Source organism: Poecile atricapillus, chromosome 6, assembly GCF_030490865.1.
Source record: "Poecile atricapillus isolate bPoeAtr1 chromosome 6, bPoeAtr1.hap1, whole genome shotgun sequence".
In the NCBI taxonomy this organism is placed as follows: Eukaryota; Metazoa; Chordata; class Aves; order Passeriformes; family Paridae; genus Poecile; species Poecile atricapillus.
The window spans coordinates 20753816-20767814 of record NC_081254.1 but is presented as its reverse complement, the minus strand read 5'-3'; the positions used below and the strand labels follow the sequence as shown (position 1 = coordinate 20767814).

At 37.9% G+C, this 13999-nt stretch overlaps 1 protein-coding gene across 2 annotated transcripts in view; it reads left to right on the top strand.

Moving 5' to 3' along the window:
• The window catches only part of VSTM4 (V-set and transmembrane domain containing 4), a 32399-nt gene extending 18754 nt beyond the window's left edge, over positions 1-13645 (top strand). For both annotated transcript variants that reach the window (XM_058842016.1, XM_058842015.1), the window contains 2 exons: positions 273-334; positions 11029-13645. In XM_058842016.1, coding sequence (XP_058697999.1) covers positions 273-334; positions 11029-11154 — 188 coding nt within the window. In that variant the 3' untranslated portion in view covers positions 11155-13645. The remainder of the gene's footprint in view (positions 1-272; positions 335-11028) is intronic.
• Positions 13646-13999: the final 354 nt, after the last annotated feature.

The following is a 13999-nucleotide window of genomic DNA, read 5'->3' as shown; positions in this document are numbered from 1 at the left end:
TCACAGATGGTCAGTTCTCAGGGGGTATACTTGCTCTAGCGTTCCCATACAAACAGCATGTCTTGCATATCAAATTCTTTAATCTTATGAATTTTTCTAATTCAAATCATTCATTATGCTTCCTTGTAAAATATGAGATGTGGTTAAACTCAGTAGATGCATTTACTTCTAATTTGATAATAATGTGTCATTTATAAATTGCTAATGCATATACTAAAAATGACAGTGAATGATAGTAATACAAAATGATCCCTTAATATTTATTGTTGTAGCTCCAATTGCCAGTAATTTCCCGAAGCCCAAGCTCTTGAAACCTCAAAGAAAATTGATCCTGGTGAGTAATTTTCTATTACATAACTTTCTGCATATTCTTCTCTTTCAATACAAGTGCTGTAATGTTGCCAGAACTCTAGGTTCAGATATTATAAATTACCTTAAAAAAATCATACAAGTCCTTTTTTTTAAGTAATAATTTTTCGAGTGAGAAATTATCTTGGTTCTTATCATTTTGAGGATTATCTTACATCAGAATATGTTTTCAAGCTTTCTAACAGTGGTCATGTCTACAAACTTGTCCTGTCCTTAAATGAAACCTGCTATTCATTCTCACGTGCTTCTGGTCTTTTGGGAAAAAATACCAGTAACTGACAGAATCATAACTGCACTGTTCACATTTCTTTTGAGACTTTTCAAGTGAGAAATGGGCAGCCTTATTCTGTACTTCACTTGTGTAAGTCAGAAATGCCTTGAATTGCAGGAATAAGACAGATATATACATATATATATATAGTTCATACTAAGGAAAAAAACCCCTTCATATAATAGCTTCTCTTGGTTATGAGTTTCTGTTTGAAAAATACCCTTGCAGATACATGCCAGACAAATCAGACGGATGGTGAGATACTTCTTTGCTTTTGTAACAAAGCAGTGCCTGGACAAGACATCCAGTGGTGATAGTGACACAGTTTTATACCAACTCACTTCACCTATAGCTGCAGTGGTCTGCTATGCTCCTGCTATGCTCTATGTAGTCAATAGAAAGAGAGAGGAGTTAGAGCCTGATGTTCCTGGTAATTCAGACTACTGCTCTGAGTTGCCTTTTGGGAATCCTTTTTTCCTTCTCTGGCAATAGAGAGATCCCAGAGAGACCAGTTCTCTACATTAGGTGAAGGTGGGTGCCTAAAATTATGTCACTGAAATAACTCAAATGCCGTGTGATGGTTTCACTTTTAGGTGAGGCATAGAACTGGGAACCTTCACACCAATTGTCAGTAAACTGCTTTTTACAACCCTGGATACCTGGGCATAATGCTGGTATTTGAGAAGAGTTCAGCTAGTATCTTAGGCAATTTTACTGCTTGAATATGGAGCTTGTTGTACCTCTGCTGGTCCTGCTGGGATTGCCCCTTAGCCAGACTCTGCTCATAGAAGTCAGGCTTCGGTAGAGGAAGAGACAGAGTTTTAAAACTCCATGAAAAAGCCCTTATGTTGACATAGGTAATTGTGGCAGGCCAAAGCTGTGCTAAGAGGACAAAGACACAGATGAGAGCATTTGGAACCAGGGGTGGCAGCCACCCTTTGCCATTGTGTAAATCCCAGTGCCCGGGCACATCAGTAGTCTGGCAGTCTTCAGCCCTCTTAGGAAAAGCTTTCACCAGTTAAAGCACTCAGACTCTTCCTATAGGTCAATAAAGCACATCAACACATGCTGAAATTGAAGGAAATCTATTTCCAGATACTTTTTCTTTCTGGAATAATTCCAAGGATTGCCCTCAAATAGCTGTTGGCTCTTCCCTTCCTGCTATGCAACACCAGTCAAGGTCCAAACACTTTGGAGGTGAGCAGGAGTAAAGCATTTTCAAGCAAAGAAATCAGCTTTGTGTCTCCTAGCACAGCTGAGGATCCACACACTGCATGCAGACAGCAAACTCTGTTTTAATGCCTTGCTGTTGGAATTCAGTCTGGCAGCTGTTCCCATATGTTGCTCTCTTCCCTTTCATATTTCACCTCAGAGTGCACCTGGAGAGATGTAGCAGCTCACAGAAAGTACACAATCTGTGGACATGAGTTAGTTTTAAGTTAAAGTGATACAACAAATATGGACCCACCTAGCAATAAAGTGCATTAAGGGACAAAGTAAACTAAACCAGAGTCAGTTTGAAAGGCACATTCAAAACCTGAGCAGGGCACTTCCCAGAGCAGTTTCCCAATTCTGTTCCTTTTGCCTCCTTTTACAATACAGTTGTCTATGTTTTCGTATTCTCAGGAAAAAATAATCCATGCTTTCTGCTTTTACACTACTTTTTTTTTTTTTTTTGAGGAAAATTAAACTAATTGAAGTTAAAGAAAAATTGAAGAAAGTACAGAGAAAAAGGCATATCAAATACATCTAAATGAAACTTTTTTTTTTATTTTTACCAAATTTGTCGCCCCATTTTAATTCTCAAAAAATTCTCAGATTTTAAATTTTCCATCTGCTTTGGGGCTAAAAAAAAATTATCATCATCCTGCTAAATCTCTGCAGGATAAAATAACCTTTTCTTTCCAACTATAATGATTGCACAGCTGGTGTCTACACTAGATCTTTTTTATAATTGATGGCACACACCACGTAATCACTACTGCAAAGACAGACAAAATTGCTAAGTTTCTGGGCTACTTCTGTAGCTTCCCTGTGCAACCCAAGGAAGGGACTATATTGGGGCACCAGGAGAATATTCTAGAAAACTAAGCTAACAAGCTAGAGTGTAAAGGAACATTACAAAATAATTCCAGTGTTTTGGGAAATTTTTTTGTAATAGCCTAAATACCAGCAAAATTATTTCCAGAGGACATATGCTTTTGGTTTCTGGAAAGATGTTTATAATAAACTAGAGAATTTCTTTTGTTGTTAACGTGCTAGAGTGGGTTGCAGTATAATTTTACAAGAACACAATAACCTGGATAAAATATGGACATAATCTCAATGAAAATTAAGGAAAAAAAAAAAAGAGAAAGCCTAATATCAAGTTCAATTGCACAGCTTTGAGTAAAGCCTTTTAAATACTCTGCTTAAGTCATATTGTTTTAGCCAGAATAACGATTCTATGCTCCCCCGTTGCAAAAATATTCCCCATCAGTGTCATTCTCTATTAGCATCAATGAGAAATGTGTACAGATCAAAGGAAATAGAGATGCTGAAATGCAAAAAGGGATGTTTTTTATAGCATGCAAGAAGCACAGAGAGTCATTACGAAGAAGAAAATTCTAGGGGCCCACAAACTCTTCTCTCTAAGGGCTGTTCTGCTCTAGCCTTAAGTACCAACCCTTTGAGTTGGTAAAAACAAATCTTTCACTTCCTCAACCAAATTTTCTGGTAGGCCTTTCATTGCCTCCTAGAGATTAGCTGTCATAGCCCAAGAGTGTCAGTTACAGAACATCATCTAAATGAAAAGGCTTTAGTGTCTTTTCATGAAGGTTTAAACCATCAATCTTAGGAGCTCCTGCATGATTCACTACAACCAATGGAAAGGATGTGACTTCAGGTTGGATCAAACCTTCAAATCTTTACTTAAGCAAAATTTTTGTTGACTTCTTTATTTTCACTAAATTTTAAGGGGAGGAATACCTTCCCAGATAAGACTGCTATAGGGAATCTTCTGATTCATGCACTCTGCTACATCATATAAATATCACACTTTGAAATCAGGTAAATATCTCCTGTATTACAGATTATCCACTTGGGCTTAGTCCTAGTGTCTAGTTCTTAGGACATTCAGACATGCCCATGTAAATCTCACAGAGTTGGCTGTTCCTACACCCATTAACCTCTTGAATTGAATAGGATCAACCTCTCTATTGAATAGGATGTATCTGGCTTCTCTTGTTCCCCACCACAGAGTACCTGCTGTTCCTGTGTGACTTCTGGAGCAGTATCCTCTCAGTGACCATAGTGCTGAGCTATTTAAGAGAAGCACCCTTCTGCCTTCAGCTCATAGAGCATAAACAGCATTGTTTATTTCAGCATGGACTGGATCACCAGTGGGTCAGTGCTACGTGATTACTGAGAGCTGCTTTTGATGATAATGATGATGTAAAAGCTACTTGAGAAACAGAAAGGGATTATGGTTATCTAAGGTGGAGGGAAATTTCTAGCAGTTAGTATTTTGTGCAATTAGTAGGATTCCTTAGTAGTCTTAACTGTAGGTACCATTGGCCCTTTCCTTGAGAAAGAAAAAGGAAGTGAAATACATCTGCTCAGTAATTTGTGAATTCTGAAGCTGGGAGCAATCAGATCTTCCCTTCCACTGGATGACTTTAAATGAAAAACTATGGCACCCTCTGTTAGAAGAGTTGCTTCCTCTACAACAGGTAACAATGAGTGATGATTTAAGCTCCCAATTTCTTAAGGCATTATTTATCTCCACAGACTTCCAATAAGACCATACATACAATATACAAAGGAGTGGTGAACAGTTCTTCCCTTGACTCCTTGTCATTCTTTAATATTTCCATTCAGTCCTCATAATTCTGCTCTCTGTAAGATGAATAATGTTTTGGATTTTTTTTCAGTGTTTCCATAGGATGTGAGATGTCCATAGGGCATGAGTATCATGAGCACTTTCAGGTTGACACTTGGAACTCAACATACTCAAAGCTACTGGGTTATGCTTGCTTCCCCATTCAGATTGAGTTGCTATCTTTACTCCCAAGAAGGAACAATTTGTATAAATACGTAAAATTTCTTGTTGGATCTATGTCAAGACTTGTGTATTTACAAAATCCCACAGTAGATGATTTTTGTGTGATGACACTTTTGGAGTAATAAAAGTGTCATTGGTGGAGTGAAAACTTTTAATTACTTCATTGGCCTGATTTCCAGCAATGTTGGTTTACAATGCAGGAATAACTGCAACTATAAAAGCAATAGAGCATTACAAAGGTTAGGATGCTCTTCCCCCAAAACTCATTCAATGGGATTTATCAAATCATCTTCATCCCTGACTCTGTAATCATAACTTCTGTGGGATTCAATAACAAAATTTAGATGCAATGGTGAAAGTCTTCACAAATTGTTGTAGTTATATACTCAGGGAGTATAGGAAACATTTTATGCTACAGGGTGTAAAAAATAGGCATCTTATTGGGGAAAAAAACCCTGCCTTTTTTAACTGATAATGCCACTAAATTACATAGTTACTACTCTCCATATTTTCCAATGTCATATTTCTTAGCTTTGTCACTGAATGTCTCTCTTGATATTTCAGCACTCTTACTGGCCAGTTGATGGATTTCTAGAGGATAAGTAATTTTGCAGATCTAGCTTCAAAACTTCTGCAGAAGTAATTTGTGAAGCTCCATGGAAATCTCTGGCATTCTGCTACCAGTCAAGTCACTGACATTGGCAAACACTTGAAGCTCTTAAAAAAATAAATTTTCTGACTTCTGAGTTATGGTACTATCTTAATGAGGAAGTCATTCCACTGAACCTTATTAGGTTAATTGAGCATTAAGAGTATCTGTGGCCCTCAGGAACACTACTGATTTCAGCACAAGAAAGGCCACATATTACAGAGCAAGGAATTTTCCAATGTAGATTAAAAACAGGACTGTCAAAGGTTAATCCTGTTCTCTCTGAAGCTACAGTGAGATTTCTCCTGCCTGACCCCACTGCCTGCATGTGCTTTATCCACTGTCCCTGGTGGCCCAGAGAAGGGAGTTGCATTCCATCCACCAAACATGCTGGATCTATGCTTCAGCACATCCTCACTTCCACCTCCATCCCTGACCCTTCAGTAATGGCCAAGCTGGCAGCCATATCCCAGCCCCTCCATGGCTGTTAAAACCATGCTTTGAAAAGGAGATAAGAAGAGGACTTTATTAGGCTGCACTCAGCATGCAGTTTCCACCCTTCTGGGCATACATACCGAGACAGCCAACAGTCTCTTCCTGTGGTAACACAGCCCAACCAGTTGGCCTGGGGAGCCCTGTCTCGACACTTCCTGGTCGAGTGTGCTCAGCAGTGACACTGGATGCTCCTAAGCTGTGCCATCTGGACAGTATCTGCATTTTTCTGTGGAGCTTTTTACCGACTGTGACTACAAAACAGGATGTTTCTCAAACATTAAAGGGAAAAGGCCAAAGAGTTTGGCTTTTGCAAGAGAAAGGGAGAGGAAAAAAAAATGGTAGTTCCAGAGTGTGCTTGCTAAGACGGGCTCCTTTATGGCAGTGGGAAAGGCTGCTGCTTGCTTGGTGCTGTGGAGTATCCTGGTGAGAAGTGCAATTCCTAGAGACTGGATCAAACAAACATTAGCAGCACCACTTGGCTCTGTACCTTTCCCATTTGCACTTTCTGCAGCGTTCCCAGGCACCACATGTCCACCCAACAGCAGGCACAGCCGGGCCACAGGTGGCAGTTTGCCATGTACTGGCAATCACACCAGCAAACATCTGCAGGATGCCAAGGGTTTTATCCTTTCTGACCTAATCCATTCACCCATGAGTGCAGGGCATGCCAGTGAGAGTGCAGTTCCATTTTCTAGTGTTGCTGGAGAAAGCCACAGTTACTAAAAATACTGTGAAACTCTGACTGGAATTTCATAGAATCATAGAATGGCTTTAGAAGGGACCTTAGAGATCATCTAGTTCCAGCCCCACTGTCCATGTGCACAATTTGGGACATATGCCTGTTTAATCCAGAAAACTCAGAGCCAAAAATTCAATTTCATCTATAGTTTTTTTTTTTCTCCTGTGTAAAAGTCTTTTTGTATCATATCTCAAACAAAAACTACATTACCTGTGATTATGTAGACTCTGAATTCAAAGGGGAATGTCTGCAGCAATAGTCTCGAAAATATTTAAGACTGAAATGAACTGTCAAGATAGGCCTTTTCTGCTTATTTTTGATAGTAAACTAAAAATTCACATTGGGTTCGTCATCTTCATGATAACATGTGTTGTCATGGAACAGTCAGATTGCAACAGTCTCTAAGTGCAAGTTGGCATCAGTTGCTTTTCCACAGAATTTCCAAGTTAAATTTATGAGGTTATTATGTGCTTGTTTTCTTTATACCTCATTACAAATTTGGGTAATAGTAGTCTTAGTTAAAACTTAAAGAACTTTCAAGTCTGACGTTGCTCATAGTAAACATCCTTGAAGCTGCCAAGAAACAAACTAGCTAAGCCTGGCAGGAGCAAAATTGACATTCCTGGTAATTATGACATAAAATTCAGAATAATTTTCATTAAAACCCCAGCCCTTCTAGTTAATTTTAAAGACATTTATATACTAGACAAACCCAATTAAAACAAAACTATATATACATAATCTTTAGTTTCTTTTACATATTCACATGATAGACCTTGCAGATTGTTTAATAAGAAAAATATTCCTATAACTGAACTCTTTTGAGTAGTTTCCCATGGGAAACCCTGTGACCGGAATAAACTAAAACTGGAAGAAACCTGGAAGAGGAATCATTTTGCATTTGCCAGAAGATACACTGGAAAATTTTAACTTTTCCTAATTTATATTTTGGCAAAGTGTATGATCCCAAGATGAGAAAACAGACATACAAGATAAATACTGTATCTAGGAATGCCACATTCAAATAGAATCCTACTTGAAGAAATCATTCAATATTATTTTAGAACAATTGACGCAATTTTTTAGAAGAGGATGTTGTAGCCCTAGAAATCCCAATGACCTCCTTGAGGAAGAGTCAGGACAGAAAGAGAAGGGTGACTAGCCAGTCATTCATTGTCTCTTGCTCTTCTGCCCTACCCTCCATCCCACCTATAACATCAGTTATTAAAGTCACGCCATTGTTCCAGAAAGGAGCTGGTGGCACAGTTCCAGGTTAACATTGCCAAGACAATATCCAATCCTAATGAGAGATGAAATTGTAGAATTAGGTTTTTTTTTTCCCCCTTGTCTGCTCAAAAAAGTTGGTCTTGGACAAACAAACCAGCAAAATTAAATTAAACATGTGGTTGATAAATGAAGTGCAGAAGAGTGTATGGAATAAAAACCTGGCTACCACAGGTACTTAAAGTACTGTTGGCTCCCATGCACTGTTATTACACATCTTTTGCTGAAAACTGTATACCTTTCACAATTTTGAACCTCCTGTGTGTTTCCTCATATTTTCAATCAAATTATTACATACTAGAAATATGCATAAGGGAAATTATTCTACACATTTTATGGTGTGCTGTTGCTTGTAGCAGTAATTGAAGTACCTTTTCCACTTATGAAAGTACTAATTTTATTTCGTTTTATTGCTTTTCTAGATGAAATTATTTATTTAGTGTGTTTTGGCTTTATTAAATTATGTTTACTATAGGAACATCATAAAAATGTATGAAAGCAACACATCAGCCACTACTGCCCAATGACTTGTTTTGGGGAATCTAGTGTTATTTTTCATATCCAAACATAATAGAATAAGGTAAGAATAAAGAGATAATCTACACTAGAAAACAATGCAATTTTGAGATAATATAATAAAACACCTGGACAATATGATTTCATAAATCTTACTTCTAAAATTTACATGAGCTGGGCATTAGGGTGGCTATTTTAGGACATGCGGCATTTTCTAAATGGAAACATAACAAAAAATATGATTAAACAATAAAGGGGAAAACATATATAGATTTAGCTTGTTCTGAACAAATGGTACCTACAGAACAATGAAAATATTTCTACCTCAACAGATGTTCTGCATCAGATTTAGGAAGTGTAGTTTTTCTCTGGCAGTGACCAACAGCTTTGTTTCAAAAGTTTTATCAGATTCATTTTAGGAGGCTTTTCACATGCACTGTATCAATATGCATTGAAGGTCTAAAACTGGCAGCAAAATTCCCAATACCTTCAGAGACTCAATACACTGTCAACCACTAAAAAGAAAATCTTCAGCATTTGTTGGTGTTATTGTGGTGTCCACCCTCAATGGAACTCCTGTTTTTAGCTTCTGTACTACATAACTGAATAGACAGGCACATATAATTTGAAATCTCAAAAGGAATCTTTAACTTAACATAAAAGCAAAAAACAACTGAAGTGCCTAGAAACTGAGGCTAATACTTCCAGGATAGAAAGAAAAGTGCAATACGAAAATTTTTCAGGCATCACAGCAGTTGACCAAGTGGTTTTTTCTAAGTCTTTAAGCCAAAGTCAGGATAGGAGAGATGTCTTTCTAAACACTGTGGTTGACTTCAGCCTTAATATACTGACAAAGAAAATATATTGTTTAATTTATCTTACAGTCAAGATCCATCTGGATCCACAGGAATTCCTTCTGTCATTACACCAGAGAATTCAGTGAAAGCAGGAAATTTTCTGTGTTGTCAACAGCAGAGTATTTGATAGTGAATGAGGAGCAGAAGTTGAGATCAAACAGGGCAACACATGGAAGTGGGGGAGGGAGGGAAGACAGTGTGAACAGTGAAATGCAAAGGTGCCAGTCCTGCAGGCAGTGCCCTGCACAGGGCTTATGCTCACATTGCACAGATCAGCTGACTTCAGTGACACCACTTGCAGCAGCAGCTGCACAAGTTTTTGAAGATTTGATCTGCAGAGAAGAAATAAGATCAAATTAATGCTGGAAAAGTGTAAACTTTCTCACCCTGATGGAAACAACCTGAAATGCTGAGTGTGAGCAACTGTCAAGGCAAAAGGAGAGGATTCCAGGGCAGTGCAAAGGACAGGAAGCAGGATAGCCCAGGGACTGATTTCAGAGGGTATTAGATGCTTATCTTTTTAGGCAGAAGGCAGTACAATAATTATTCACATTTCAAGGAAACAGGACTGTTTTGTGTTAGAACAGAAATAAATAAGCAATTAAAAAAATGTGAAACTTCCGGCCTTGGCAAATACTTACAATTTCTTCCTAACATTTAAGTACTGTGTGGAAAATCTTGGTTTATGAACTTTGAGCCGGTTTTAAGTTTACAACTGCCAAAATATTTCTTAGTCTGAGAGATGCAACCTTTTCATGGTTACTTCTTGTGACTGCAAAAATTTGCATGGCTGAAACGTTCTGGTTTTTTAATTATCTTCTGCACTTCAACTTGAGGACACCAGTTATTGGTAGAACACAGCACTCTAGAAGATAAAGAACAAATTCTACAGTTCTTCACTTAGGGCTGTAGAACTTCACCCTTTTTCAGGGAGCACAGACCTCAGTTTTCTATAGATGAACAGAAATCCATTTCAAGTACTGATGGTCTCACATACAATTCACAGCAACTCTTATTTGTTGCTACATTTTCTGAGGTGACTTAGACATGAACAACCCACTCCCAACTGTGAGCAGAACACACACAGGAGCATAATACAAGATTTTCCTTTTCCAAGCCACCTGAGTCTGGATGAAGCTACCAATAGTAGTAGGCAGCTTCTTCCACACATGAGAAATTTGTTCAGCAAATTTTATCGTTTTAAGTCAAATTCAATCATTGTAATACAGCAGATAGTTTTGGTGGTATGGCCTTTGTTCTAAACTCTGAACTCATCTATAGCTTGGCAAAAGTGGTAAAATTCCACTGGAACAGCAGTAATTCTATCCAGTTTTTTCTGCCTTCTGTGTATTTTTAACGTTTTTTTGTTCTGTTAAGAAGTATACTGAGAGTCTCTGTGAGTGGCTGTGATTAGAGATGTAACTGGTCCAAGGTTTACAGCTGGGAAGCAAATCTGGCATATATCTCTCAAACTGTGAAATCTGCAATAAATAAAATTGGGAAATTTAGTATTAAGGAGGCTGAACATTTTGCTAACACACATCTTTCAAATCTGTAATGTTTGAATTGTTGAAATGTTCTGTGTTAGTGAAATTAGAAGTAAACCTGAAAATCCTACTTAGCCCTGTTTCCTATTTTTAATATTATTTTTATTTCATCTTCTATGAACTAGCTCTAATGCAGAGTAAACTGATTAACAACATAGTAGAATTAGAATGGGTGGGAGAAGAACTATACCCAGTGTTATAAAACATCTACATTCAGTGGTAACGACATTATAATGAATTTGTTGGTTCTGTTTTGCAGCCAAAAATTGCAGAGGAGAATTTAACATATGCTGAACTTGAACTGATGAAGCCAATTCAAGAAGCCAAAGGCATTTCCAGTATGACAGTCTACGCACAGATACTCTTTGAGGAGAACAAGTTGTAATAGTTCATGACTGTATAAATGCCCTTTGTCTGGGTTCTATTTAATTCTTGCTGTGCTGTTTATTTATAAAAATCATACAAATGTCCTTATTTTTTTTATTTTCATTCATGCACTTCTATTTTTCTATGAGACTTTTAAACACAATGTAGTTGAAAGTAATCATAGAAAAAGCAGATGGTCAACAAGTGACATCCCAGAGATACCCTCTGTAGTGTCCTATGCCCCTGTTGGAAGTGGACTGAAGTTCCACCTGGGGCATTTTTAACACTAAACATTATTACTTCTTTAATGCTAATGTGATGAGTTCAGCTGTAAATGTCAGCATCTTAGCAAGCATCAGGAGGACTGACAGCAGGACCCATACCCATCAACCTGCTGCTGAAGGAAAAGACTGCTGACCAGGAAAAGGGCCACTTTAATGCACTTTGTCCCATCAGAAAAATATTAACCCAATAAAGCTGAGACTTTTTTTCTACACCCAAGGAAAAGCTAAAATTACTTTTTCTGGGTTTTTTTCCCCTTCTCCAGAAATAGCTTAAAAAGTTTGTGCTCTATGTTTTCAAATTCCCTTTCTAAATTACATTCTCTTAAAAAACTTACGTTACTTCTAGTATGGTGTTTGAAATAAAATATTTCAAAATAATCTACAGGTTACATTTATAGTTAAATCACCAAGATTTAAGAAAGATGTTCCAATAGCTTGGGAACATCTCCAAGGATTTGATCAGATTTAAAATTCTGATTGGGAATAGGGAAAACTTGATAGTGACTAAAAAACTGAGAGAACCAGGACACTGCTTTTGGTCTTGGTTTAGTTTGGTGTTTACAAACCTGCAAAAGTTTCCTCTTGTAGCCTGCACTAATGAGCTGCTGATCTAGAGGGAAAAATTACACAGCTTCTCCTTCACATAGAACAGACTCTGTAAAGCCCTGCTGACTTTGGTGTTATTTCTTTGGAAAGACCAAAGGAGATAGGGAACTGAGCCTAATGTGAGGACACAAAATAACATTCCTCTTTCTTTACCTCTCGATAACTGAGAAGGCATTCTTCCTTTTCCTTTGATACAAATTCATGGAAAATGAGCTGTTCTGTGCCATCCCGGGCATTTCAGTCATGAAGAACATCTGGACTGATGTTTTCAAGCTCATGTATGTTCAATGTCTGAATTTCCCCAAAGCTCAGGGAGAGTTTGATACCCAACATCTTTCCAATCTTGGGAAGCTTTAACCCTTGAGTAGCTGTGCAGTTCATGGAGATGTAAAAGCATGGGCTCTTGAGGTCACCATCAGGTCATGGAGGGCCAACACTTGGCATGTGCCAGGTGTTCTCCAGGTCTGTGAGGGAGCCCCGTGACAGAATGCTCATTCAGCAGTATTTGATGTGGATTTTGGAGTAGCACTCCTTGGGTTCTGGAGTCATAATTAAGGTGGTCCAAGTTACTTCTTCCTTTACAGGTCACACCCTTTTATTGTTAGAACAGCTTCTTACCAGGACTCAGAGCACAGCTGGGAATCATCACAGGATATTCATGCCCTCATTCCCATTACTGCATAGGAGTGCAGGAGAGGAGAATGGGGGGACAATCAAGGATGGGGACATGCATCCAAGGGCAGCCATGTGACACAGCACATCAGTGCCTTTTGGAAGGGTCCACCAGAATAAGCGAGTTTGTATAAACTGCTTCTCAACTTTTTGAACAGTGGTAGGTGTTCGGCAGCACACATAATCCATTACTGTCTAGCCAGGATCTGTAAATATAAAATGCAGTCATCATCTTCCACAGTGGATAAAAATCCCTTCTATAAAGAGGAATATAAGAAAAGCTTATCAGGCTGACCATTATATACAGTACTAATCCAATTCTATTCCTTCATCAAAACAGTTATTTCCTAACTAAGGCCAGCTTTCACCAACAGATTTGCTAGCAATTATTTGCATTTTTAATGTTTGTGTTTGTGAGCTGTCAAAAAATATGTTTGTTTCACCTCTGTGTTATCCCAGGATTTAATCACCCACCAAAAGGGCATGGTATCTTTCCTTGTTCTCTGATCAGGTGTTAGCCTTTCCGTGACAACAGCAATCAACCTGTTGACCAAAACCACACTGGTGCTAATGAGTGATTCAACATTCAGGAATCAGTTTTGGAACAGCCAGTTTAACTGATTATTCACAGAGGACATCTGTAATGTAGACAGCTGTTCAAAAGGCCTTAGAAAAATACAGAATTTATTAGTTGCTACTTTGGAATTAAAAATGCTAACATTAATGATTTTACTACTTAGCTGTGAAAACTTTCAGGTTTGGTTACAAACACTTCTTTTGCATAGAACTGGCCATTGTGCCCATTGTTCAGAAGAATCCTCTACTGTATATTTATGCCCAGCATGTTAATGAATACTGTTCTTTATGTATTAATATCCTATATATTCTTGTTTATGTTTGATATGTAATTCCCCAAAATAATAGTTAATTGAACTGAATAAATTACCATTTTTGTAAGATTTATTGTCTTAGTCTCTGTAGGATTTATTGCTTCCTAGAGAAGGATATTACTTCTTAGATTGAAGGACATGCGTTTATCTTTTACACAACATTTAGAAAGTCACAGTATTTGGAATTTAATTCTTCATTCTGTAGAAAATTCCAGGCTTTTCAAATGTTTTTTATTTGGAACTGACTTCAGATGGCAGCAGAATCTGAAAGGTAACAGACCAGGTGAGTGAAACAAGGCCAGAAATATTACTCAGGAGATCACCCATCTTCCCGAGCAGACATTTCCTATATCTTTTCTTATGCAATGTCCACCAAGATTTAATAATGTCAGATCATATCACTGGGGAAAGG